The 26,043-nt window shown below is 36.7% G+C and overlaps 2 protein-coding genes across 2 annotated transcripts; one reads left to right on the top strand and one right to left on the bottom strand.

Annotated features, from left to right (window-relative positions):
- Window positions 1–12,326: 12,326 nt before the first annotated feature.
- LOC103439415 (NDR1/HIN1-like protein 6) lies at window positions 12,327–13,627 on the top strand. The gene has a single exon (XM_008377984.4). It carries the CDS (start codon window positions 12,680–12,682, stop codon window positions 13,436–13,438), a length of 759 nt encoding a protein of 252 aa, XP_008376206.1. The 5' UTR covers window positions 12,327–12,679; the 3' UTR covers window positions 13,439–13,627.
- Window positions 13,628–13,986: 359 nt separating this feature from the next.
- LOC103439414 (nibrin homolog) lies at window positions 13,987–25,829 on the bottom strand. The gene is made up of 14 exons (XM_008377983.4): window positions 25,693–25,829; window positions 24,825–24,878; window positions 24,356–24,620; window positions 23,987–24,075; window positions 22,224–22,354; window positions 21,442–21,488; window positions 21,227–21,335; window positions 19,949–20,035; window positions 17,286–17,451; window positions 15,696–16,039; window positions 15,170–15,231; window positions 14,975–15,076; window positions 14,787–14,877; window positions 13,987–14,242 (listed from the first exon to the last, which is right to left on the bottom strand). The coding sequence occupies exons 1-13, from the start codon at window positions 25,727–25,729 to the stop codon at window positions 14,823–14,825; spliced, it is 1,548 nt and encodes a 515-aa protein (XP_008376205.3). The 5' UTR covers window positions 25,730–25,829; the 3' UTR covers window positions 13,987–14,242; window positions 14,787–14,822.
- Window positions 25,830–26,043: the final 214 nt, after the last annotated feature.

Here is a 26,043-nt window from a genome sequence, read left to right as displayed (position 1 = left end):
TGATGGCACGAAGATGAGTTCCTTCTTCACCTGGTTGGTGGCATGAGTGGCAAGTTGCCAAATGATATTAGAGTACGGGTTGTACATTTCATCACCTAGTTGGTGTCATGAAGGAGAGTACGGGTTGTACATTTCATCATTTGGTTGGTGGTATGAAGATGAATTCCTTTTTCACCTGGTTGGTGGCATGAGTGGCAAGTTGCCAAATGATATTAGAGTACGGGTTGTACATTTCATCACCTGGTTGGTGGCATGAAAGAGAGTATGGGTTGTACATTTCATCACCTAGTTGGTGGCATAAAGATGAGTTCCTTCTTCACTTGGTTAGTGGCATGAGTGGCAAGTTGCCAAATGATATTAGAGTACGGGTTGTACATTTCATCACCTGCTTGGTGGCATGAAGGAGAGTACGAGTTGTACATTTCATCACCTGGTTGGTGGGATGAAGATGAGTTCCTTCTTCACATTTCATCACCTGGTTGGTGAGAATAAGGGCAAGGTGTTGAGGCACATTGTAGTAAGTGTCGAATGAGACAAAGTATGTTGAACCCTTTCGAAGCACAATTCACTTTTAATCTTCTTATGACAATAAAACCATTAAGTGAAACAGATTTGAGAACTGATGGAACTTTGGATCATCAAAAGATTGGAAATGACTTGAATATATACTAAGGAATACATTACAACACCAGATCTATTAATTGAAAGACAGAACAAAGAGAGGCGGGCAAGATTTCACCTTGTCAGGCAAGGTTAAACGTCTTACAATCTCTTCTTTGTTATAGTTCTAAAGGGTTAGGTACTGAAAGAGGGATGAGTGGTAAATGAGTTTACACAAGAGAATCAATACTACAACATTTGGAGAAGGTAGCAAAGCTTTTACATAGACAAAAGATGTCTTTCTAAAGAAAGTCTAAGGCGAAAAGGGTGCAGAATCTGGACAAAGCACAGCTTTCTAGATATTTGCTTGACTGAGAGGCAAGTTGTATGTTTGTTTGTTTGATTGGTTGAGTGTCATTGTCTCTGGGCCATCTTCCCCTATTTATAGGCGAATTAGCCCGACTGTACCATTTCTGCTCTTGTCCGAAAGCAACTGAAGGGTAGTGAGTTATCAGCATTTTTACATGTTCTGCCATTCGGAAAAGTGCTTTTGGGCCAAGAGTTGGTTGATTTCCATCGGTTGTCACTTCTCTTGTAAGCACCTAACCTTTGCATTTAATGAGGAGCCATCATATTGTCTAGAGATAGGTATCTGGGCTTGGTGCTGGGCTTCGGGCAAAATCTCTTTTATTGAGCTCTTTTGGACTTTCCTTCCCTTGAAGTTTTAAGTTAAATATTAACCCAAACACATACACAAGTTGAAGTCATTTTTGTGGAAGGAGTTGATATATGCAGACACAAGTTGAAGTCATTTCCCTTTTTATCAAGCACCTTTCTTTTCATTCTTTATAAAACACCTTAAGTAGTTAAAGAACCTTTGACATGCCCAACCCCGATATCCTCCAACACCAGGGTAGGCACGTGTTGGCCGACACTCGAAGGTGGCGAAGCCATACTAACATGCATGAGAACTATAAAGAAAGAACAAATATAAATAAAACTTGTAAATTTAACTATAATGAATAAGCAATTATGGAACGTGTTCAAAGCATACAACTAATCTAGAACATTTAAGAAGGAATATTAAACAAATGTATGAACGAAGGAAAAAGGTCCTACACCAAGAGGACTCGAAGATACTGATGCGGAAGTGCCTTGATGCCGGGATTGTACGCCTTGATTCTAAGTCTTGAGAGGGCGCAAAACAAAACATGAGTGGACCAAGTTGATATATAAGTAGAACTAACATAGTTATTTAACAACGTACTAACCCCCAAAGTTTATGAAAACTCATATAGCATAATAAGTAATAAGCATTCCAAAAACCCTAGCATGCCATAAAACCTTTCGTAAAACATATATCGTATATAAGGTGCTTAGTAGTAGTAGCACAAGCCATACACACACACACACACACATAAATCTTCATTTGCCCGAAGGCACTACATATCTCGCCCATAGGCAATATATAAATATCTTCCTACCGAAGCCACCAACCTACGCCCAGCCGAAGCCATATATAATTATCTTCCAGCCGAAGCCACCAGCCTACGCCTGAACAAAGCCATTATATATATATATATATTTTTTGCCCATAGGCAGTATCATTCTCCCGTAGGCCCTACATCATCTGACCGAAGCCATATAATGATATCATTCACCCGTAGGCAGATTGCATGAGTAACCACTAAATAAGCACATAAAAACATAACATAATATTACTAAAATATATGTATATATATCTCAACGAACCTCAATAACTCAAACATTATATCTTAAATCATATTCATAAGTATGTATATAATTATAAATATTCAAAGAACGTAAATCCGATAAATCATAATGTATCATAAAGTGTAAATCCAATTTACTTATAAACGTTTCATAAAACGTAATCCACCAATCATGTTTTTCATGTATGCATTTCTAATAGTAAAATATGCATTTTAGAAGGGGTGTAGTCATAGATATTTCGCCGTCGAAGAGCCGTGCAAACTAGAGAAGACAGAAACGCCATAAACAATTGCACCTAAGCACATAAAGGTACCAATTAATAAAACTATACTAAAACGGTTGAATTTGGGTAAACGGACATCGTAAACGGATTCATGCTGTCGAAAAACATAAAGGGGACCTCAGGTACCCCTACGTGCCCTTATGGGCCACCACAGGGCGACAGCCCGAACGGCCACGTGCCGATTTGGGTAGCCTGAAAGTTGGCCGGAAAAGTCGTCGACGCCACTGTGAAGGATGACGGAGCATAGTACCTTCGGTGGAAACTCATGTACTCCACGTGCCGACCAAGACAGGCGCCCACCCGTGCCCACGCGCTGGCTAGGGTTATGGGATTGGCCGATTTCTAGGTTTGGGCCTGCAACAACTGGGTTGGGCTGAAGGCTTGGTTGGGCTTGGGTTGTCATCTAAGCTGGGTTAAGTAATCGGGCTTGGGCCCAGGTTTGGGTTGGGTCTCAAAGTTGGATCGAGTTACCCCTTGGGTTTGGATCTGGGTTTAAGGGTTATCTGGTCGGGTCGACCCGGTTTCAAGCCATGGTTTGGCTCGTTTCTGGGCAAGGTTTCAAATCCTCATAACTTCCTCGATACTAAACCAAATTGAGTGATTCAAAAACCAAACTTCTAGTACTCAACAAGATGAAGAGAATGGTACCTTGCATAATGGCTAACTCACCGTGGTTTAGCCAAAACAGGCCTCAAAAGTGGTGGTGTTTACCAAAAAACTGGGAAAAGTTACTCCTAGTTATTTTATGCGATTAACACGTATGTACAACTTAAAACAAGCTTCGATCTAACCCTAAAACACATCCCAAGAGTTTCTAGAAGCTTACCTATGTCGGGAAATCATGAAACACGTAGAGAAAGATGATGAATAGTGATAACTTCATTGTGAAGTTCCTCGGTGTTGGTACGGGGTTTTCGAAGCTTCTTCGTCCATGTGGTGGTGGTTTGGGGTTGTTGCGTGTGTGTGGTTCAGAAATAAGAGGGAGAGTTTGCAGAGAGAAGGCTCGAGTAAACCTAGCATTTTGGACTCGACCCATTAACCCGACCTGTTAATATTAGTATTTGGATTGATGCTTAACGGGTCGGGTCACTAACGGGTGAACCCATTAACAACCCGTTAAATAATAGGTCACTTTGGGTCAACCCGTTAGCACCCATTAGTTGAGGATGTTTGAGTAATTTCAGTAAAGCCTTAACAACAAAAAATAAACTCTTAGCTTTTTCTGATGAGCACAGTTATCACCACACTACTCAGAAAAGCTTTTGCAACAGCAGCAAGGTAGCTTCAATGGCGACTCCATTGACCACCCTGGTAAAAACCCATCTCCAAACCTACTGAGCAAACACCTCTATCTGCATTATACTGCATTATTGCCAATGTGGCTCACCATTGTTGACTCTCTCTTGTAAATTCTTATGAAAGCATTCATGGCCTTCTGCAAATAAGGACTAGAAGCTGCTTGTCTAAAATTTTATCATAACCGAATTTGGAAAGATTGCTGACAAAGTGTTCTTGACAAAGAAGCATCATGTTGAGTTTTTAAAAGTATCGTGTTCCTGACGGAGTGTTCAGTGTCATAACTGGATCTGGAAAGATTGTTGGTGCTGCCATTATGTGAAGTTCATAATTTCCATAGTTAATGTGTAAGTGTATTGGAAAGCAAAAAAAAAAATGTTAATGGGTGAAACGGGTGACCTATTAGATTAACGGGTTGGGTATGGGTGACCCATTAGCTTAACGGGTCGGATTGAACCCGACTCAAACCCGATAAACCCGACCCGTTTACAGGTCTAGGCTCGGGGAGAGGGAGAGATAGAGAGAATGAGAGAAAGTGAGAGAGAGCATCTACACGAGATGGAAAAAGGGAGGGAAGAAAAAGGGTCAGGTCGGGGCAACAAAAACCAAAAGGTTGGCTCCCTTGGGCACACCAAATAAGACCCAAAAGTAACCATTTCAAAATATCTAGCCTAATCCCAGTGAAATTACCAAAATACCATTCCGATCAAAAATCCGTAAAATTATTCGGGACGAGTTATTACAGCCTTAGTAGAAAAAAAATCTTTAAACCACTTGCTCTAATAACCGGTAAAATGACACTATTCACGTGAGTTTATAGTTACTTTCAAGAAAGAATTGGGAAGGATGAGCTTGAGTGCTACAGACAACCGCTCAGCAGTCTGATTTGTCTGCTACAATGAAACCAAGCGCTTCTCCATAAAGTGTTTTTCGACCAGCAACATCAAGTCGGTATTGACAACTTTATAGCATGAAGTCCCTAGGACATAGAGATATGCCTATTCAGACATCAACTCTAAATCACGTGGCGGCTATCAAAGAGAACATAAAGACTGACATATTAAGCACTCTCAAAGAGAACAAAGGGATATGCCTATGAAATAATGTAGAGGCTGACACATTAAGCACTCGGGTGTGGATTCTCACCAACCTAGGGGCGATCAAGGCGCTCGGTACACGTTGTCTCAATAAAACATGCAAGTGAACTTGAATGAATGTCACTTCGTTGTCATGTGTCGATTAAAGAAATGAGGGACATCTAGCAGGTCAAGTTTACGTATTCGGCGCATTAAATGCAAAGGAAGTGGAAGACTCTGAATGCAAAGGAAGTGGAAGACTCGAACCTAGAGACTTAGGGCTTCATTGAGGGCCTATATAAGGAAGATAAGTACTCCTTAGAATAGGTCAAACTAATTGAAAGAAAAAAGAAATTGTATTGAGGCAAGCGCTATTTGTAAGCCTTTGTCAATATATTCAGATGTAGCCCAACTTTCAAGGACGAACGACTTAAATCTTGTTGTTTAATTTTTATCATTTCAACCTCGAATCCATTAAGGGCCAACCACGCGACCATACAGGTCTTTGTTAGCCACACTATATTTGACCGTTAACATGAATTATTATTTAAATATTAATTAACACACTTACTTTCTATTGGTTAAAATCACAAGCTTTGTAAATTTGATCTAAAAAATTAGTCCACCTAACATTTCTCGACGGTCAAATAGTAGTTTTAATTTCGAATTATAAATTATTTGATGTAAATATATGGTTCTGTAAAAAATAAAAATAAAAATATCTCCCGAATTAGGTGGGCACGGAGCCACAGAGTTGTCCTTAAAATACGAGAAGAGTGCCACTTGGGAGCAAGCCTTGGCATTCCATTCGGTAAAAGTGTGTCCGAATGTCACCCCAGAGTATCCGTACGCAGAGACTTTGTCCCTTCCTCTCTCTGTTTTCCTGCCACCACTACTACTTCCACCATTACCATCTTCCTCCTCCTCTTTCTCCTCCTCCTCTGCCTCTCCCACTTCTACTTTCTCTCTCTAAAACACACACACAGAAACACTCTCATACAATTACACAACCATACTTTCTCTCTCTAGAACTCCACTATCCCATTCTCTCTGTTGAACTTCATCCCTTTCAACAATGACGGACGACATAGCGAAGGAAATCTTCTTCCAGAGCTTCGAAGACCACTGCAGAATGCTCGACAGCCTTCTGCAAGAGGTGTTGCAGCGAGAGGTCCGAAGCCAAATCATGGAGAAAATCGAAAGGACCCGAATCCTCGCTTAGTAATTCACACTCTATGTCTTTCTCATTCCCTTTGCATTTCGAAACTTCCTAAACCTTGTTTGGTTGCCGAGAAAAACAGAGGAAACTAATGAAAACAAAAAATGGCGATGAGAGTATTGTTGGAAAATATTAGTATTTAGGTTTATTTTAGTATTTGAGTTTTGCTTGTTAGTTTAGGAATTCGGCTTAGCACATCCGAGTTAGGGTTTCTTAGGTTTAGTTCTCTATAAATATTGCTTGTAATTTAGTTTGAGAAATAAGTCATTCACAATGTAGCCTTTAGGGTTTTGTAGCCGTTCTGGCATTCTCGTTTGTTTAATAATATCTATTATTTGGTTAGTCTCGTTCGTTGCGTACTCTGATATTCAACTTGGTATCGGAGTAGGTTTGATCCTTTGGAATCAATCTGCTTTGGTTTGGTATCAATTTGTCTATCTTGCTCGTTGTTTGTTTTAGATTGTTAGTTGGTATTGATTATTTGCAAGAAAAAAAGAAAAAAAAAAGTTATGTTTTTTGGTTGAGCCTTGGTCTTTCGTCTCTTGGGCCTTTCTCCCTTTAAGCATGTGTTTCTTTAAGACTCTGGGGGTAAGAATGGACCCAGCATTGAACCCTTCCCTTGACATTGTTCCCTTTCCAAATCATGTCAGTATTATGTTGTTATAAACCGATTCTACTAAAAAAGTATACAAAACTAATTCTACATGTATTTGAAACTGATTATACAAAAATAGTTGAAGGCGGGTTGAATTGATTCTGCAAAAATTGTTGAAAACGGGTCGACTGATTCTGCAAAATAGTCGAGGATTTATCGAACTAATTTTGCAAAAACGGTCAAAGACGGATCAAACTGATTCTGCAAAAATGGTTGAGAATATGTTGCACTGATTCTGAAAAAAATGGTCGATGACTGATTGAACTGATTCTGCAAAAATGGTCGAAAACAGTTGAACTGATTCTGCAAAATGGTCGAGGACAGTTTGAATTGATTCTTCGAAAATGGTAGATGACTGATTGAAATGATTATGTAAAAATGGTCGATGACTGATCGAACTAATTCTGCAAAAATGACTGAAGACGGGTTGAACTGATTATGCAAAAATGGTCGAGGGCAGGTTGAACTAATTCTGCAAAAATGATTGATGACTGATTTGAACTGATTCTGCAAAAATTGTCGAGGATGATTGAACTGATTCTGAAAAAATGGTCAAATATAGGTTGAATTGATTCTACAAAAATGGTCGAGGACGAGTTAAACTGATTCTGCAAAAATGGTCGACGACTGATTGAACTAATTTTGCAAAACTAGTTAAGGACGGGTTGAACTAATTCTTCAAAATAGTCAAGGATGGGTTGAGCTTATGGCATATATTAATTTTGTTGTGGTCGAATACGGGTTGAACTGATTTTGCAAAAATGATAGATGACGAGTTAAACTAATTCTGTAAAAATGGTCGACGACATATATTGAACTGATTTCGCAAAACTGGTTAAGGAGGGTTGAACTGATTCTGTAGAATAGTCAAGGATGGGTTGAGCTTATGGCATATATTAATTTTGTTGGAGCTGTTTGGGTTAGGTTTTCAGCCTTAGAGGCATGGCTGGTATTTTAAAATATTGTTTCCATGTTTTTGTTGGCCTTTAGTTTTTTTTTTAATTTTATTTTATGTTTTTGTCTCTCTTTGACATGTTTAAAAACTAGTAGAGTTCCTTGAAATATAGTGAATTTTTTTGTCACTATATATAAAGCTCCCTTACTTAGTAGTTTTCAATTACCATTTCAACTAAAGTATTTGTTTGGTTAATATTGTCAATTAAATAATACAAGTATTAAAAAATAGGATTGTAATTAACACTTCAAAAATCTCATTTTACACTCCTCACAAGTATTTTTTTTTCTAAGTATTGAAAGTTTGGAGTGCATTTTTGGAGTGCTAATAATAATTCCCTTAAAAAATAAGTTAATTATATTACTACATTGAGCTATATCGGGCCGGACCTAAACTCAGCCCATGGGTCAGCCCAAGGCATAAAATGCAAGATTCAGGCCTTATCTATTTAAAATCGAGTCGGATAAAGCCCGACTCTAAGACTGGGACAGGCCAGCATACAGTCCAAATAATAAGGCTGGGCTCGAGCCAACCCATCGGGCCTCGACCGTTCCTACAGAACCTTACTTAAAGTTGAAGATGAAAATTTAATATAATTTATGCTAGTTGGAGGTGAACCATTATTAACCTTAATTTTATTTTTTTCTCGCAAGTGTAACTAGGGCTGCATTGAGCGGGTTAGAAGGTCAATTCAATTCTAACTCAATCTTTACAATTCAGGTTCGAGTTGAGTTTCACTCGAGTCCACTCAAGTTCGAGTTTAATTGGGTTCTAGTTTACTTAGGTTGAATTCGGGTTATCAAACTTTGGAATTGGAAAAATTGTGTGAAAAAAGGAAAAGCATGATCACTAGAGCCCCTAATAGTGGTGTCTGGCCACTAACCCACTCCTAACCACGCATTTTGATACTGTCTAACTTAGTCACCTATTACTTGATGTCGAATTTTATTACAAAAAGACTCGGTATTATTAGGAGTGGAACCATAGATTTATATATTGTGTTTTATGTTTTCAAGTCCCGATGTGGAACTTTTATTTAATAATTAGCAGCGTCAACAAGAACTGGAACAATACTCTTCCTCCATCCTCCCTGTTGACCATAAATAGTGGAACCCTGAGCAGTTTCTACCCTCACATATGACACTTCGCCTATAGCAACCATTTTATTTCTTGACTCAGTAATGTTGATCTAGGTGAATGATCACCACTAGATTTAATATTAGAATAGAATTAGTGAAGAATAGGGTTTGAAACTACAAATTTAGACCGAGTATGCAAAGCCCTTAATTCATATAAAGCTTAAATAATATTATGAAGGATGATAGCTGTTGGATTTGGGTATTAATATTCACCATTTCCTTGAATAGGGTTTAGGGCTGAGGGTGGAAAAGTCTTGGCATAACAAGGCTTTTTGGAGTAAAACTTGTATAGTTCTCATTGCAGACAAAAATTTGGCTTGGTCTTGCTCTTGCATGACCCCGGCGGGGTACGTATCGTATTATAATATCAAATGCATATAATGCTCATTGTAGACAAAAATTGGCTTGGTCTTGCATGACCCAGTCAGACGCGGGGGGGGGGGGGGGGGGTACGTATCGTATTATAATATCAAATACATATCATCATATACTCTTAAATATATTTTGTGTATTATAATACATATCATGTGGCTTGCTAAGTCATTTAGCACACTTAAATATATCTTTAATCTTTAATTTGATAATTAAAACACTATTACCCCATTTTAGAGCTCCAAGGAATCTTTTGGGTTTTATAAAAGAATCTCTTCCAATGAGGGGCTATATACATTTTGAGCTCTATATGGGGCTATATATTTATTTATATAGTAATTTAATTACGCAATAAATTTATTTTTGTCTTAATTTTTTCTAAATTGATTTTTAAACGTGTTATCTTAAATTTTTTAATGAACTTTTGAACCTAAAAATAAATTCTGACAAAGTTAGATTTCATAACTTATATACCGTCAGATTAGGTTCTCTTATCTCAATCACATCAGTTAGTTTGTTCTATGGAATCATATAAGATAAGATTTCACTTCATGACAACCACTTGATTGAATTATCTTATCTCAATCTCACCTGTTGGTTTAATCCTCTAATTGGCACATTCTCCGAAATCAAACAAGATAAGATTTTATTTCATTACAACCATTGGATTGGATTATCTTATCTCAATTTCATCCATTGGTTTATTTCTCTGATTAGCACATTCTTCGAAATCAAACAAGATAAGATTTCATTTCGTCACAACCATTGGATTGGATTTATCTTATTTCAATCTCATCTGTTGGTTTATTTATCTGATTGGAACATTCTCTGAAATCCGACAAGATAAAATTTCAACTTCGACTAATCGTTAGATTAGATTTTGCATCTCAAGCTAACCCGTTGGATAGTCATCTCGAATGTCATTCACTTTTTATAAAGAGTAAATTGTAGCTATGGTCCCTTAACTTTAATTCAATTGGAGCAATGGTCCCTCAACTAAAAATCCATTACCTTTGGTCCCTTAACTTATCAAAACGTGCAGCTATGGTCCCTCAACTAAAAATCCATTACCATTGGTCCTTGAACTTTAATTCAAGTGGAGAAATGGTCCTTTAACTTTAATCCAATTGTAGCAATGGTCCTTACAATATAACTCGTTTTGACAAAATTTTTGACATAGTTGACAAAAAGAACCATAATTATACACTTTGATGAGTTGAGGGACCCTAATTATATAAATGGTCATTCCAACATAGCTTATTTTGACAAAATTTTGACAAAATTGATGAAAAGGACTATAGCTACACATTTTGATAAGTTGAGGGACCAATGGTAATGGATTTTTAGTTGAGGGATCATTGCTCCAATTTGATTAAAGTTGAGGGACCATTTGTACAATTTACTCTTTTATAAATGATATAACACTAATATCATAATACATAAGCTTCCAATCCCCTTACTCTTAAAAACCTTCCAACCACCAAATTATAATGGCCTAACCATGGAATGATAACTCCTCGTCTGATGAGGATAATGCTACTTTTGCAATGGCAGGGGCTATGTACCAGCACTTCCAGAGACGTTTAGAGGCTGCGCAAGTGCAAAATGAGCCGAAACACGGTGGCATCTCAAGTAATTTGTGCCCTTTTGTGATTTTTCCCCTGTTGGAGGAAAAATAATGAGAGCAAATAAAAAAAAATTGTTGTAACTAACAATTTGGAAATTAAACAAAAATTAAGAAGTTTGTGAAAGATATAAATTTTTGAAGAAATTTATGGGGATTTAATAGCAAATATGTGAAGAGAAAAAGTACAAAAAAATGAAAATAGAGCCGTTGAAAATGGAAAAGGATCCGGATCTTTTTCCTGGGGATCCTAGGGATTCCGTAATCGTAATCGTTTATCGTACATCGTGCGATCAGTGTTCGTTAGGTACTATTTATATTTAATTTTAAATTTTAAATTTTGAAATGATTTCTAACCGCACGATGTACGATGAACGGTCACGATCACAGGATCCCTAGGATTCCCAGAAAAATAATCCGACGAGGATCCTTTTCTGTTGAAAACAACGGTATAAAAAAAACAGTAATAAAAATGGGGGGCCGGCCACCCAATTTGAATTATAAAACAAAAAGGAAAATAATTGGGATAGCAAAACAGAAAAGGATCATCGCATCATTTTTTTAGGGATTCCGTGATCGTGACCGTTTATCGCACATCGGCGGTCAGAAATAATTTCAAAATTTAAAATTAAATATAAATAGCACCTAACGAAAACTGATTGCACGATATACGATGAACGGTCACGATCGCGAAATCCCTAAGAAAATGATCCGGCGAGGATCCTTTTCCTAGCAAAACGGCAACAAAAAATGGTGGGCTCCATTTTTGAATTAAAAATAACAAAAAAATAAGTCTGAGCTCCATTTTTTATGTGGGTTCCATTAATTTTTGGGATTAGATGTAACCTAACTTTTTGCTATCCAAGAAAGGAAGTTGCTAGCCCTTGTGGTGGATGTAGCCTCATTTACCAGCCAATTAGGGACGAAATTTCTCACTAGGGCTTCAAATATGGTAGCCTCGTGGAGGATAGAGCCCCCATTGAAAATGCTCTTACTTGCCCGCCATAACCGTTGTCCATCTTTACCCCCACTCTAACCCCATCAGCCGCCCCACTCCGACACCGGTTACCTCCCTACCGCTGGTGATCCCATCACCCTAAACCATTACTCATTTTAAAAAGAAAATTAAGAAAGAGGCTAAATCTGACTTTTGCTCAACTGTCTACATCGTTGGGTTTACTGGTTCATATGATCATATCTTTAACTTTAGGCGGAGATTCTACTCCCCGGAATGGGATTGGATGTTAAGGTCTTTCTCTCTTTTTGTTTTTATTTTTAATGTCTTCTAGAAAGAAAGGTGTCCATTTAACGCTTGGAGTTTTATCAGACGCGTGAACATTGCTTTAAAAATAAGAAAAGTAAGAAGGTTCGGGGAACTTAAAGTCGTCGATTTTGCATACACACGTATGTTTGTTGAATATTAGCACTATAGAGGCGCAGGTAAGACCTCCCTAATAAATAAAGATACAAAGGCGCCTACAAAGTCAAAAAAAGAAGCTTCAAATTTCAATCGTGTGATGTATACGACTCTTCTAAGTTGTAGCCTTGAAAGTCCGTCCAAGCAGCCTATATAACATCAGATTAATACAAGCAAAAGAAGGAAATCTTCGCTCGCTGAACTACTTCTTTCTCTATAATTATCAGACCCCAAAAATCTTCTCTCTCGCTGATCAAATCTTTGTTGCTAGATATATACATAGGGTCGTACATACGTAGGTTGAACTAAATGGCAGATCACCAAAAGATTCATCCAGTACTTGATCGAGATGTTGAGGCACCACATGCAGCAGCTGAGGTACCCTTGGTACCAAGGGGAGCTTCTAAGTCGGATGGAAGTGATCCTCCTTTACGACGTACCTTTCCAGTGATGCACTCCCCACCACCCATTCACAAGAAGAGAAGTTGTTGCTGCAGGTGCCTCTGTTGGATTGTATGCCTGCTCGTGCTCCAAGTGGTGGTCATTGCGATCACTGGTGGAATTATATACCTCGTGTTCCGACCAAAGCTTCCAAAATATTCGGTGGACCAATTGCAAATAACCCAGTTCAATGTTAGCACCGATCAGAGCTTGTATTCTACTTTCGACGTGAGCATCACTGCACGAAACCCCAACAAGAAGATCGGTATTTACTATGAAGGTGGTAGCCGCTTAAGCGTGTTTTACACACGCACCAAGCTTTGTGAAGGAGCTTTGCCAAAATTCTACCAGGGTCACCGCAACACCACACAACTCCTGGTTACATTGACCGGACAAACCCAAGATGCCAGCGGCCTGCTGGCCACTCTCCAACAACAGCAGCAACAGACAGGTAATGTTCCGCTCACTCTCAGGGTCAGACAACCTGTAAAGATTAAACTCGGCAGCTTGAAGCTCCCAAAGATCTTCTTCTTGGTCAGGTGCAGGTTGCTGGTGGACAGTCTTTCGGAAAATAATGATATTAGAATTCAAAGCAGTAGTTGCAAGTTCCGGGGGATTAGGCTGTAATATTTACTTGTGTTTGTTGTTGTTGTTGTATTCTTTTAATTAATTAATACATTACATTTCATAAATAGGGCATAGGCTCATAGCTAGAGCGCGCGTCTTCTATTGATGTCCCACAGGCGCAAGCTCTCTATTATTGGTAATATCACATTTCTTTTCTCCATTAATAAAGATTTTTCGAATTTTTCCACACTAGCGGATTTGTAATTTTCCGTGTATATAGTTGTATTCTTTCAAATTCAGGTATAATTTATTGATTATTTCCCTGTTTATTCATTAATTAAAGTTAAAATAAATAAGCTATTCATGAGTACCTTATAAATGGTTTGGAAAGTACATTCCCTTGGTGTGTCATGGTTTCTGTCATGGTGGCAGGCAACCGGCAACAACCTATCGCACTATGTACTGCTGTTACAACTACACCTACCAGTCTCTAGTAAAAATCCATAAATTTTATTTTGTAAATCATAAATCCACCTGAAACATACTCTCACATCAAAGCACATTTCCTTTAACAAAAACAAAAATCTTAAAAATTAAAACAAATCACGTTCCAGGAACAAAAAGAGCACAATGGTATAGTATTATTTTCTCGTATAGTCATATAATCAACATGCACATCCATTTCAGGATATCAATTTTGATATCAGCAAAGTATATACCAGAAAGTGAATAAAAGCGCCAATGACCGTTGGCCAGATCAAACTTGCCTGCTGGTCCTCATTTATAATTGTACATTGCTTGGGAGAACTATCTATGACTCCTGCATGCATTTAGTTGTGTGGTTTGCTGCTGTGATAGCTTTTCCTGCAGAATTGCAATTTTTTTCTAAGTAGACTGTGGACCGTTACAGTCTCTAAGATCGCTTCCAATCTACTAACATTTTTTCTCTTAATAATATAGCATGCCATGTTGTCACACTGCCTTCTTAGAGATTACCATAAATAAATTAATTCAAGATAATCAACATCATATTAGATATAGCAATTTTAGTCAACAACTAAACAAGTTTAAATAGAATTGCTGCCAATATCAAATGGGCTTCAAATTTGTGCATGATACAGTGCATTAAATCTACCGACTGAATTGCAAAAAACAAATCCCATAAGTTATATAAAGGTCGTACCCAGTGCACAAGGCTCCCGCTTTACGCAGGGTCTGGGAGAGGTGAATGTCGGCTAGCCTTACCCCCATTTATGGAGAGGCTGCTCCCAAGTCTCGAACCCGAGACCTACCGCTCATGGGCGAAGGCACTTGCCATCACCAAAAATCAATTAATCCTACCTAAAATGTGCGCACATAGACACAATGCATACATACACCTATTTAGCAATTCAAGATAACATTTTACCTTTCTGCTCTCTTTCGAGTTAGGAGTTCACCATTGTTAACCATGAGTAAGAATCCCACGAAGAGAACCAGCTACACGGCGACGACGACCCCTATATCATTGAAACAGATGGTAAGTTCTCAGGCATATCCTCTTCTGTTGGCGAGAGAGAGAGAGAGAGAGAGAGAGAGAGAGAGAGAGAGCAATACGCTTCATTACTGAATAACTCTTCAGAAATGGCTTCCATTTGCTTTCTCCTTTTCTCTTCTTTCACAGACTCTACCATTTCCTCACTCCCATATTCAGAATCCCTATCATCAAGAAACAAAGAATAGATAAGGGTAACCTGATGATACTCTAAACATCATAAATAAGTTGGATAGGCTTGATAAAATGGATCTTACTTATATGGGGACTTCAAGAATGGAATAAGTCTGCTGAAGCTATTCCCGGATCGAGTATTTGTCTGCAATTCCAATTTGGAGTGGAGATAGAACATAGGGTCTTTCAAAATCCAAAATATCGAGACAATTGTATTCATTTCTGTTATAAATCAGTGTACTTAAAAAAACACACAGTAAACATAATCTGCATAATCCTTTTTCCCATAACATGAAGAACCTTGGACAGCCTTTTTCACATATAAGCCAAACACTAATGGGCTTATCTAATATATGGGATTGATTTAACTGCTGCATAAATCAGTAAAATCCCAAACTGAACAGGATCTAATGATGTATTTTGTCTCAACAAGCCAAAACATAAAATTAAAAGATTAGCACAGATTGAAACCTCAACATACACCAGGTTTATTCAGAAGTTGATAATGCACCATCTCTTGACAGGCCAGTGTATGAGCTAAAGGGTTTGGCTCATATCACTACCCATTACCCAATAACCATATGGAACTGAGAAAGATTAGAGCATTACCTTTCTGAACCGTTTGAAATTTACAACTCTGTTGTTTGCAGTAGTAACAATGGCACAAGGTAGGCTTGTATTTCGCACAATCAAATCTTGGCTATAAATAATATCTGCAATTCCACTTTCAGACTCGTCAAGCTTGCCTCCCATGTCACTACTTCGTCTAAAGCTCATGACATAGTTATCCTCAGATTTGATAGCTGCATAACTCATGGAGATTTCACGGGGTACAGTTTCAACAACTCCTTTGGTCCCAACAGATGAAGTTGCCAGAACTGAAGTGGCCATTTCTTCTGCATCAGAATCAGCTACCACAGTTTCATCTGTGGAGCATGAAGATGATACAACTACTGCAAAACAACAAAGATTCATGTACACTGCCTTGCAGAAGAACACACACACACACACACACACTTGCATCTCACTAGTAGATAATACTCGCACTTCAATGAAAATAGAAAGTGTAGAAGTCATACAAAGAGTACTCACAGGAAAGAGAAAAGTGGCTAAGTAGTTTTATTTTAGTGACATTGTCTGCTACAAATAAGGTGAGAGCTAGGTAATCTAGAAGGATTTGGCATTCTCTTGGAACAGATAAAGGTTTCACTGGTTTCTAGAAACAGCACAAGCCACATATATAAATACCCATTAAATCTTTGTAGTTAAGGAAACCGCATGTCTCTTGATCCATATGATTGAAGGCATAATGGGCACAGCTATTTCAGAAAGGATAGTACTACAAACTTTTCTACACCGAAATCGCTTCAGAAATGTACTTAGAACTCAAAAGAAAAAGGCTTAATTAAGATATATGACTTTGAAACTTCCGTGCAAAATATTTCTTCCAGAAGGCCAAGCTTCATAAATGTCTAGCTACTCGGTCCAAACTGTCAGAACTATAGTCCGCTTTGTTATTACTTCAAAAAAAAAAAAAAAATCTTCTATTATTGTTAAAGGGTATCATTGTATTGTCAAATCATCTTTTGTGACAGTAGACATTACTTGTGAAGGGAATGTAATCTCTGTTCTTAAACCAATCTGATCATCTTTAGTCACTATATTATTTCACTATGTCAAAAGAGAATTTGGTCACATGGGGCAAGGCTAGTGAAATAAGTCTGAAAATAACACAACTAGGTGTATTAGCTGCATATCTGTACCCTTTGAACTGGAGTTTTGATTTCAGAGGTTGTGTTATTTCAGATTTATGTCGAAAGAGAGTGCAATCTCAAGGGGAAAGACTAGTGGCCTTATGAGCCAGAGTGCATCCCCAAGTGAAACTCCTATTTCTCTTATCACTTCAATAGAAATTGAATGGAAGTAAATGCACATTTTCGTCAAGCAAGATTGCTATCTATTAAAGATAGAGGATCTATATGTTTATCTGTTAATATAAATAACTAGACAGTGCATAATCTAAACAATTACAGATTCATGATCTCCCAAAATCTTTTGTCCTTGTCACAGTTAGGCAGAGCAACCAATCTAGTATGACGATGTAAGTAAATCTTTCATAAGTACCAGTAACACAATGCATAGTACTATTTGAGTCAATCAGTTGGGCACATTTATAAAACAGATAACAAGAATACTTACCGCAAGGTGACTTTAACATAGATGTATCCAACCGTCCATTTAAAATGGCACATATTAACCCAATCTCATTCACTCTTAAAAGTGAACCAAGCTTATTTAACCCAGCATCTGATAATCGTTCTGGGATAACACATACAACACGATCATTTTCTCCACAAAGTGAGCTCTGAAAGAGAATATACATTAAAAAGATTCAGAAAAAAAAAGAAGCCAAAATGTAATATCACACAAGCCATGTTCCATATGACAAAATTGGGTTTAAGGCATTATTTGTAAAGAAGGATGAAGAGTTAATCTTCAAGATTTTAAAAGTCAATAAAATGATGCCATAAATTACAAGCCTAAGTACATAGGAAGCATGAACCTTATTACCTTGGCCAAAATGCCATGAATACAGAAAGCAACAGATAAACACTGAAAACTGGTTAATATTTTAAATCTTTCATACAGACCAAAGCAGATGAGTCACTCAAATTTGAAAATTAAATATGAACTGATATATGGCAGTAAATGTTGAAAGAACTGTAAGGCAACCAAACTCACTATACAGCTAAATGAACTTTATCCAGAGAAGATGACACTCACTGTCTGGATTTGAACACTGTTTCAGTAGTACACCAAGTGTCATAATACAAGTGATTAGTACGTGCCCTGTGGCCCAATGGATTAATCAGTTTGTGATATTTTTTTTGTTCTCTCCTCTTGTCTACCTCAACTTGTCCTAATAAATTAACTTATTAATCCATTTGGCCTTGGCTAGTACTTGCTGGACTCGTGCCAATGTGCCCTCTTGTTTCTTCAAGCCTAAAACTAAAACTACACTGAAAATATTCTGTTGTCTCTCTATGAAACAATTCTTACAATTTCATGGTTCACTTCTAAATGTACCGATGCTTTTTATATTTGTCAAGCCAAATATTTGTCAAGCTTTGTGATATTTTTTGAAAAGGTTGGGAAATATGCTGGTGAGGGTTAGGTGTAGTGCTCGGTTAATCACAATGGTAATGTTGAGATCTTTTTCTTTTCCAACTAAAGACCATTGTCTAGTGTGACGGGAACACAGTTCGGTAAACAATTGTAATAATACAATTTGTTGGATTTTCACACACACACTTCTAAATGTAAGTAACTAGAAAAGCCTTGTGATATTTTTTTTGTTCTCTCCTCTTGTCTCCCTCAACTTTTCTTAATAAATTAACTTATTAATCCATACTACCACCACAAATCCCTTTCTATTTATCAGATATTTGTCAAGCCAACTCCTCCAACAACCCACCACAAATTGCTTTTCAATATATACAGATTCCTAAGCCCATATGGTAAAGTGGTTCATGGTATAAAACTTATATATCGAGGTCCAGTGGTGAACTAATAACATTAATGTTTGTGTTTTTCTACGTATTTGTGTAGTGTTATCCAATTGCAATTGAATATCAACTGTTACAAACCCTAAACCCTAAACCCTAAACCACAAGAGCTCCACAATCTGGCCCAAGCTCTATGACGCAGCATGAAGCAATCAAAGGGTTACCAATGTAATCCCTAGCAGAACAAAGTCTGGAGTCCACCCGAAAATTGAGAGAAATCCTAAAGGTTAAAAATTGATTAATGATTGAATGAATACAATTGTTACATCCAACAACTTAAATAAAAGATTGCAACCGCTTGGAACAACTTAAAGGACTCTAGGAATTAAAACAACCTTAATTAAACATTAATCGGATGTAAAGGTCCGATTTTTATTACAAACCTTTAGACTCTGTTTTGGAAGCCTAAACGACTTCGGATGGCCTTAGAACACGACGAGCTCATGGTATACCATATCGATTGAATCCAATATTTCTCAACTATAATTCTTGTTATTTAGAATTTGAAACATTTTATTTTCTTTATACTTCTTCGTTAGAATTGACACATATCTTGTCCTACATCACTCTAAAAAGCTAAACCTATTACATCCAGGAAAACAAACGGCAGTCATCTCTCTAACTAGAAAGGACCATAGGAACAACTTACAGCTGCCCCATATCCAAATTAAGAAAGTAAACGAACATCTGTAAAAAGAACAGATACAGATGCCTATAAAGAAGCCAACACCTCACTCTTTCACATAAAGATGTGACCCTAGCCTTTTCTTGAATATTTCATTAGTTTGGCGTTCGTCTCTCACCAAAACACCAAATATCCCAACAACCAAAAAAGCCAGTGCATTTTAGCTGATAAAAATTGGGAAATACCACATACATATCCATAATCTTTCAAGTGTAGAATTCTCTTGTCTATTTTATTTAAACAAAATAAAAACTAAAACTCTCGTTTTGTGCAAAAAAATTTAAACTGAGGAGTCCAAATATCAGATTTTAAATCCACACATCAAAGTAAATCAAGAATCAAATATCACATTTTAACACTTCTATAAAACAAATAAATCAAGAGTCAACCAGCTAATAACACACAAATGATAAAAAAAATTGGTAATGTTACTATGTAGAGAGAATTTTTCTTATATAAGAACTTTAAATACAGACGAAGAAAAAAAAAAAATATATATATATATATATATATATATATATATAACTAAAGCAGACATCTTAATTTGCAAAGGGAACTTAAAAAAATGTTCGTGCAAAAATGTAGAGATATTGTAAAACAGAGAATCATACTTGGCTCTTCAAATTAAACCCATCAATGGAAAGAATCTTTGCACCACTCACTTCCAGTAAGGACCACAAGCGATCCATGAATTTATACTGTAAAAGCACAAAATATATAGATTAGCATATTGTGCAATCATTTCAATTTACTCTACACACAAGAATTGAGAATTCAAATATGGATTTATTTTGTAAAAGCACAAAAGTACTGTAAGACATAAATGGGTGATGTTCATGTAGACCCCCACAAAGGTTTTCATTTATTCTACTCGCACCCCTCAGGTTTCAGTAATTCTGATGACATGACAACCTCTGCTGATGGTGATTATTAACAGAATATGCCTTTTAACTAAATTTGAAAGACAAAAGGAAAAATTTAACCCACCAGAACATAATTAAGCAAGAACTTTTTTTTGTTTCTAACAAAAATCATTTCCTTAAAACAAAAAAATGAACTCTGGATGAAATCTGAAAATACTAAATCAACTCTGTAAGGAAAAATGCAAAAACGTAAATTTAACTCAAAGTCCTGAGTTGGACACTGCTCAGGCTCTCTGTCCTCATCACCTCACCCAGTGCATGTTATTCTGTTCAACCGTCCTTCGTCAGTCTCCAGTGTCCGCCACTGACATAACGCAATAGATCACAGCCGTTTCCAGTAAAAGATCATGTACCTCCTCTTCCTTTCTTGCTTTTCGGTGTCCAGGGATGCATTTATTTCTCATTTCAACACCTCCATTGCAGGTGCCTACTGCCTTCAATCTTTCAATTTTATTTATCGATTTCTGAATTCAGGTTTATGTTTAGAGAACATGGGTTTCTTATTTAATTTTTTTAACCAAAATGCCTCTCGTGCCCTTTGACTGTTAGTAAGAATTAAGAGGTGTGAACAATATAGGGTATTAATGGAATTAATGAAACTTTAGGGGTCTGAGCGAAATAAGTCAATCTTAGGGGATGTCGTTGGACTTCACCCAACATGAATATATGGATTGGAGAGAGCAACAAAAAATTCATTAAATCTGCATGAAACAATTTACAACTTCTACAAATCATACTGTAGTAATAAAACTTTCGGTGCGGAGTCTGCATACTAATCTGTGTTTGGTTATCAGTTTGTCAACAGCTGAATGCACAGTTGTGAACATTTAAAAAATTTCTCTAATATAAAAAGTGATGAAACTTCATGCATTTCGAACCACTAATAAAAGTTAAACTTGTTAGATTTCAGCAAAAGTAAAATAAAATTGAATATTCTAAAAAAATTAAGGGAGTCAAAACTTTTACCACAGGTTTGGAGTCCAACAAAAATGTGTATCCTTCTAAACAGTTTTCACGAGTTTTCGGATCTGTAAGTTTGACTGATACTCCTTCCACTGTTAGTGTTGGAGCAAAGCTGATTACAGGATAGATGAAAGCATACTTTTATCAGAACAACCATTGCTAATCTACAAGGAACTCAATGAAGTTAAATCCAAAACTAGATCATAATTAACACTCACGATTCACACCCAGGAAGCTCATTGCGAATGTTTTTTTCTGCAAGAAACTAAATAAATGGCAGCAATCAGTAACAATAGAAAATAGGAATAAACTATGCTATGAAGAATTTCCCACCAACTTAGTTCTAAATAGTTCTAGGTTTAGGTACAAACAAAATGTATTATACTATTATATTATATGTGTGAATTTCCACTTAAGAAAATTAGTACTTTTTGATGATGTTCTGATACTAGTGCTCATTTCAAAAATGCCAACAATGTGGGATAATATATACAAAACATAAAAGAAAGAAAAAAGTACAGGAAGAACTCTACAATCCCCTTAAGATCTATTATATTTGATTCATCCTCAAAGCATAAAGAGCCTCATACATTTTGTATCACAATTTTCTAGATCACAGTAATTAAGACTAAAATGAGTCTTATTTCTTAAAAGCATATCTTAAGCAAGGCGACAGTTACAAGGTCCCCTTCGTTAATAGAAGCCTTGATTATTATGTTATGCAACAAGGATATCTCACTGAATAAGATTACGTAATTGACTAAGTGAGGCACAGACCCCCATTATATCCTCTTCATTCCGCTTTTCTCATTTAAACTTTTGTAAGCACCAGAAATATGATAACAGATGAAACATAGAAGACAAAGCAAGTGCTACCAAGCCATTATAATACACATGTATCACGAGAAACCAGTCAAAGATTTTAAAATATATATATATTCAACAACTTGAAGCACAATTCACTCAAGAATAGCAATGCATGATCTGAACATTGGCCCACCTCAACCCAACTACCAAGAACAATAGGTTTCTTCGCCACAATAGCATCTACTATATCTTCTTTCACTGGCATGAGTTGGTCAACAAGTACATGTGTGCACTCCTGATTTAGATGATAAGTGACATGAGCACCTAATGAAAGCACAATAGTTAGCAACCACCACAACATCACTCTAATAATTAGGCAAGCACACATCACTCAGTTAGATTCAAATGCTGCTAAACCAAAAAACCATGAGGAAAGCAAATAAAGGAAGAAATACGTGTAAAGATATTGGAAGCTCTCCTATTCCACTCCAACCATAACACCAAAATGCATCAAGGAATAGACCTTTAAATGTGTTTCATTAGACTTTCAAGTTTCAACAAAATCACCACTCCAACCCCAAAAAGCACATCCACCACTAAGCACACAAGAACTTTATGCGGAGAACATAACCACCCCACCCCCCCCCCCCCCCCCCGGCGCCCCAATTTTCTCCTCCTCCTTCTCTTCCTAACCAATCATCAAAATACTGTAATGTATAGTAGTCCTTGAAATCTTAGCAGGAACCAAAGCAGTGGTTAGAGGTTCGGACAAATGTCCAAGGAGACACACTTCTCAGGATCTTGTTATGTTCTCTTCCAACCTTGTATTATTTTGAAATGTAAAGAGGATCAGTTTCAGGAATAAATATCTGGACAAGGGAGGGGAGGGGATTACTTCTTCAGTGTTTCTTTATAGGACTGCCATAAACAACATATCTAATGTCTATAACTTACTTTTCATCATCGGGATTGAATCTATTCAGAGAAAATTTGAGTGGTGTTGAGATTGAGGAGCTGTCTTCTCTCCTCTTTTATTGAAAGTACATCCCTTACTTCCTTGATATTAGACAGAAGGTCTAGTGAATTTTTAAGTCTGGTAAGTCTCTTTTTGCATATTAATTGATGATTATAGTGTTTCAAGCCATTGTTAGTGATATGGAAGGGATAAACAACAATTTCTAGCTCGAATGGTTGTTTCTGAAAGAATGAATACTTGTGAGGCCCTTTCACAGAAGAGCCAATCACTTAGTTCTTAGTTTTCTGTTTCTTTGAGACTGCAGAATAAACTTTTACAGATAGGTAACCAGATTTAGTTGGTTGGTGGCTAATCCTTAGTTTCCGGTAAGAAGACAACGGTCTTGTATTAGATAAAATGTGACTGATATTCTTGGATGGATTGGTCAGACAGGAACGACTTAACTTTTTAAATTTAGTGCAGAATATTACTTAAGGGATAAAATCAAATTATTGCCTCAGTTTCTTCTAATTTTTAAGCTGTTGTTTCTTCCTTCATTATTTTGGCAATTTTGTTCCTTTGAGGTTACTGGAGTCTATCTTGTATGAGTGCTTTTATTTTAGTGCACTGCTGGATCACTTTCTGTCTTACCACTATTTATTTTATATAATTATCACAATTTCCTATCGTCCACAATAATAGGGCGAGGCTGATATTCTATCTGATTAATTTTTCAAAACAGTAATAAAAGTAAACCAATATCTATAAGAATCGGGCCTAATTATTAAAAGCACAAGCATCCGAATACAATGAATTATAAGAGCCCGACCCCTATTTTCTATGTTAACATATACTTTCTACATTAACATTTAACTGTTGTTGTCAGAAAGCACACGTGAAACAACCTAGAGACATTTGCAGATGAAATATGACAAGGAAACATAACAGCATATGTGCCTGGAAATTTCACATAAATAGTATGCCTCTCTTGAATCACTAACCAATTGATGAAAGTTTATCTTCAAGGGGGTGATTCACTTGGGTTGGTTCCGAGCAGCACGCAAAGAAAATGAGTGGAACAAAGGAAAATCTGCTAGATATGAAATTACGAGATATAAGCATATCGATGCAAAAAAAAATAAAATAAAAATATATATAACCATTGCAGTGTAATTCTTATTTAATAGCGTTCATTATCAACAGAAATAGCTGTATCAGGTATCATCCTTCAGTAGTTAGAGTTTGATTTAAAAAATATAACCAAGTGAGTTGTGAAAGATGCTTTCATATTATAATATAAAATCTAAAGCAGCTTTATTCATTAATGTGACACATGCAGAAAGTAAACTAAAAATAAACAGTTAAATTACCTGTAGATTGCATTGCCAGTTCCAAATGAAACCAAGTCTCCTTGCCTTAACGTTGTTTCTCTATTGGGTAACTCATGAATCTTTTCCATTGACGTAACGTTCTTGTTAATGTATGTTCCATATTTTGAGCAATCTCTAATTCGAACTATGGAAGATAATATAGAAGATTTTGTTTGCAGGGGAAGAGGGGCAATCATTGCATCAACAACTATTTCTGCATGAACCCGAGAAACTCCTTTATCTTTAGTGATATTTACATCACAACCTACAATGTTACATAAGGTTAGATGATTTAATATCAAGGGACACAACGAAAATATAAACAACGTAGTACTACAATCATTATTAAGAGAACTGGACAAGTGGGCATGTCATAGAGGAAATTAGAGGAGGGTGAGAAACTAGTTTATCCATCAAAAAGAAATTCATGGAACTGGTGCACAAAAAATTTCAGCTAATTCTGGCATACCTTTCCGACCCACTTTGTACGTCCCCCTTGCAAAGATATAGTATTTATCTTCACCTGCCAGATTATGCCAGTTAGATATTCATGTGAACTGAATCCTTATCAAGATATTCAAAAGATAGAGATTTACAAGAACCTAAAGCATTGAGGAGGGAAAGGTTAGAGACATCTAAATACACATTTTTCAGTGATGACTTCTACTCCACAATCCACATTCACAACTATAGAAGCTACAAGAGATACAGACACATGTGCTCATACTGTGAAAAACTGAAAATTGATAACCGTATTTGCCAGCTAATCACTGTTGTAACAGGGTCCAGATTGGTTATGATTAGTCTATAATTAGTATATTATAAAGAGGTGATTAGTTATCTAATCATTATTATGATTCTGGTATAAATATCAGAACCTCCTCTGTGTGTATTCTTTCAAGTTTCAACACATATCAGTAGACAATAATATCTTTTTCTTCCAATTCTTCTCTCCAATCTCTCAGATTTCTCTTCACTCTTAGATTCGTTCTCAAAAGATTAAGAAAAATTGTGGTTTGGTAAGACCAGTTTTCTGGAAACAAAAATCTTAAAAGTTACTCAAAAACACCTTGTTTTCTATAAGTTTTCAAAACTCAAGGGGCTCTCCAATGAAAGAAAGTTGTTACTCAACAAAAACAGTTTCTATAAGTTCAATACCCAATGAGTTTTCAAAGTTTTATAAGAATAAAAAAAATCACATGCATTCAAAATTACGAAATTGAACCATATGATTTCTGATAAGTATTTTGAACAAATTTGTTCTAATCGAAAATGCAAATTCAAATTTCCTGGATGAGCGGGGCTAAAAAGAAAACTAAAATAGAGAGAGATGTTACCTGAGAGAGGGTCGGTAGGGAAGAAACCCCAAACCATGGTTCTCGAATTATTTCGAATTTACAGGAGATGACCGATGGATTGCCGGTGCCTGCCTTATAATGAGAAAGGTAATAACGACCTGTTGAACAAATGCACCCCTTCGGCCCTCTGGACGTTTTCGTTTGTAGTTATTGGGCCTATCTCCAACCGACCTAACTAGCCCGATCCATAATTATATTATTATTAAACAAACAGCTTCAAGACATACTTATACCATCTTTAATCGAAGAGGCTAAATATAGCCCTTCTAATTTATTAGTTTAATCATTGCAACTGAGGAGTTAGGTTTCAAAAAATGGCTAAGATGGGGC

This window comes from Malus domestica, chromosome 11 (genome assembly GCF_042453785.1).
Source record: "Malus domestica chromosome 11, GDT2T_hap1".
NCBI classification, from domain to species: domain Eukaryota; kingdom Viridiplantae; phylum Streptophyta; class Magnoliopsida; order Rosales; family Rosaceae; genus Malus; species Malus domestica.
Note: the sequence above shows the minus strand (reverse complement) of the source record. Positions and strands in the feature narration are given on the sequence as shown.

Coding starts and splice junctions, on each gene's coding strand:
- LOC103439414 (XM_008377983.4), bottom strand. CDS start 25,729: ATGGTTTGGGGTTTCTTCCCTACCGACCCTCTCTCAG. Junction 20,036..21,226: donor TGTTGGACTCCAAACCTGTG/GTAAAAGTTTTG, acceptor GTGCTTTTACAG/TATAAATTCATGGATCGCTT. Junction 17,452..19,948: donor GGTTTAATTTGAAGAGCCAA/GTATGATTCTCT, acceptor ATTCTCTTTCAG/AGCTCACTTTGTGGAGAAAA.
- LOC103439415 (XM_008377984.4), top strand. CDS start 12,680: ATGGCAGATCACCAAAAGATTCATCCAGTACTTGATCGAGATGTTGAG.